This window comes from Buceros rhinoceros, unplaced genomic scaffold (genome assembly GCF_000710305.1).
Source record: "Buceros rhinoceros silvestris isolate BGI_N320 unplaced genomic scaffold, ASM71030v1 scaffold473, whole genome shotgun sequence".
Taxonomy (NCBI): Eukaryota; Metazoa; Chordata; class Aves; order Bucerotiformes; family Bucerotidae; genus Buceros; species Buceros rhinoceros.
The window spans coordinates 29,181-30,848 of NW_010405195.1; the positions used below are offsets into that span (position 1 = coordinate 29,181).

At 47.7% G+C, this 1,668-nt stretch overlaps 1 protein-coding gene across 1 annotated transcript in view; it reads right to left on the bottom strand.

Annotated features, from left to right (window-relative positions):
• The window catches only part of FCHSD2 (FCH and double SH3 domains 2), a 144,475-nt gene that overhangs the window by 25,671 nt on the left and 117,136 nt on the right, over positions 1–1,668 (bottom strand). Inside the window, exon 11 of the mRNA XM_010133623.1 lies at positions 1,400–1,516. Within this exon, the coding sequence (XP_010131925.1) occupies positions 1,400–1,516 (117 nt within the window). The remainder of the gene's footprint in view (positions 1–1,399; positions 1,517–1,668) is intronic.

A 1,668-nucleotide genomic window follows, 5' to 3' on the forward strand; every position in this document is an offset into this window, starting at 1 on the left:
TTCAGCAGAAGACAGGGAAGATGGTCAGCACCTGCTGTGGTCTTGCTTCTTGCTTGGCTCACTCTCCTGGGTAGTCTGAGGAATAGCTCAAATCTCTGAAGTGGAACCAGAAGGCAGGTCTCCCACTTCCTGGGTAGCATCTCACAAGTATTATACAGTATTACAGATATTGTAGTGCAGATACATCTTCTTTAACTGAGATTAGTCTTTGCAAGTTAGGCTGGACCTGAGCAGGTGAAACGGATGGCTTTAGGCAGAAGTTAGCACAAGACCTTAGCTCGGGTCCCAACACTTTCCCTAAACAAGAGCGTAACAGCCTTGCTGTAGATGTTTAAGGAACTTGTGACCCAAGAGATGCAATTCTGCTGGCTGACTTGATTCCCATTCCTACGCAGTCTCAGCCGCGTTCCCAAACACAGCTACCTGAAGCCCCAGTTAGGAAGTCCAAATACAGCCTGAGGTTCTCGAGTCACGTATGCAAAAATAAATCTAACAATACACAATTTTGTGTCTTCACATTAGATTTAAGTGTGCAGTGCTCATGGATTTTCCTAGTGTTGAAAAGACTTTTGATATCCAAATGAATACATTTTCTTCTATGGGTAATGTGATATAGTGAAGAATTCCTGAGCATGTTGAAAGACAAGTGGAGACAAGAGAATCCTTTAGAGTCCAGAAAAGAGCAACGAAGCTGGTGCAGGGTCTGGAGCACAAGTGCGCTGAGGAGCAGCTGAGGGACCTGGGGGGGTTGATCCTGGAGAAAAGGAGGTTCAGGGGAGACCTTTTGGCTCTCAACAACTCCCTGACAGGAGGTTGGAGCGAGGTGGGGTCAGTCGCTTCTCCCCAGAAACAAGCAACAGGATAAGAAGAAAGAGTTGTTGCAGGAGAGTTTGAGGTTGTCCCTGAGAAGCGATTTCTTGTTCACTGGGGTTGAGCAGGCATGTGCCAGGCTGCCCAGGGCAGTGGTGGAGTGCCCATGGCGGGAGGGGTTTGCCAGCGGTGTGGAGGTGGTGCTGAGGGCCAGGGGTTAGTGGGGACCTGGCAGTGCTGGGGGAACGGGGGGACTGGAGGAGCTGAAAGAGCTTTTCCAACCAGAATGATTCTGTGATTCCATGAAACCTTAATCCCAACAGAGGACAGTGTGAACAGAGGTAAGTCTGTGAGTTATTTGCACTAAACTACAAGCTGTATCCTCAGATTTGTATGGGAGTAACACAACATACTGATGAAACAGAAGTCTGAGGAGCTGCTAACCTGGCAGTCTGAGTGTATCACACCAAGAAAGACTAAGATGAAAATGGCAGGTTGCCTGGAGAGGTAATGGGACAAAAATAATTCCTTAGTTTCTTGCAGCAGCTGCAGCAAATAAAATCTGTAAAGGAACATTTTGGTAACCTACCCGCTGACTATGGATGATGTTTTTGTGCTCCCGGGCTACCCGGGTAGCCCATTTCCGAGCCTCCTTGTTGAGGCTGTGCTCTTCGGTCGTTCCAGTTTCCGATTCCAGTTGTCGACTCTGGAACAGAAAACAAGAGGAGTCAGGACACAGACCTGGGGCTGTAGCTATGAGGATAATGAGTTATAGGATAACTTAATACTGCAGTTATCAGCCTGGGATCTCGTTTCATACAGAACAAGGAAGATTCAACGGAATTCAACTTCCTGCTG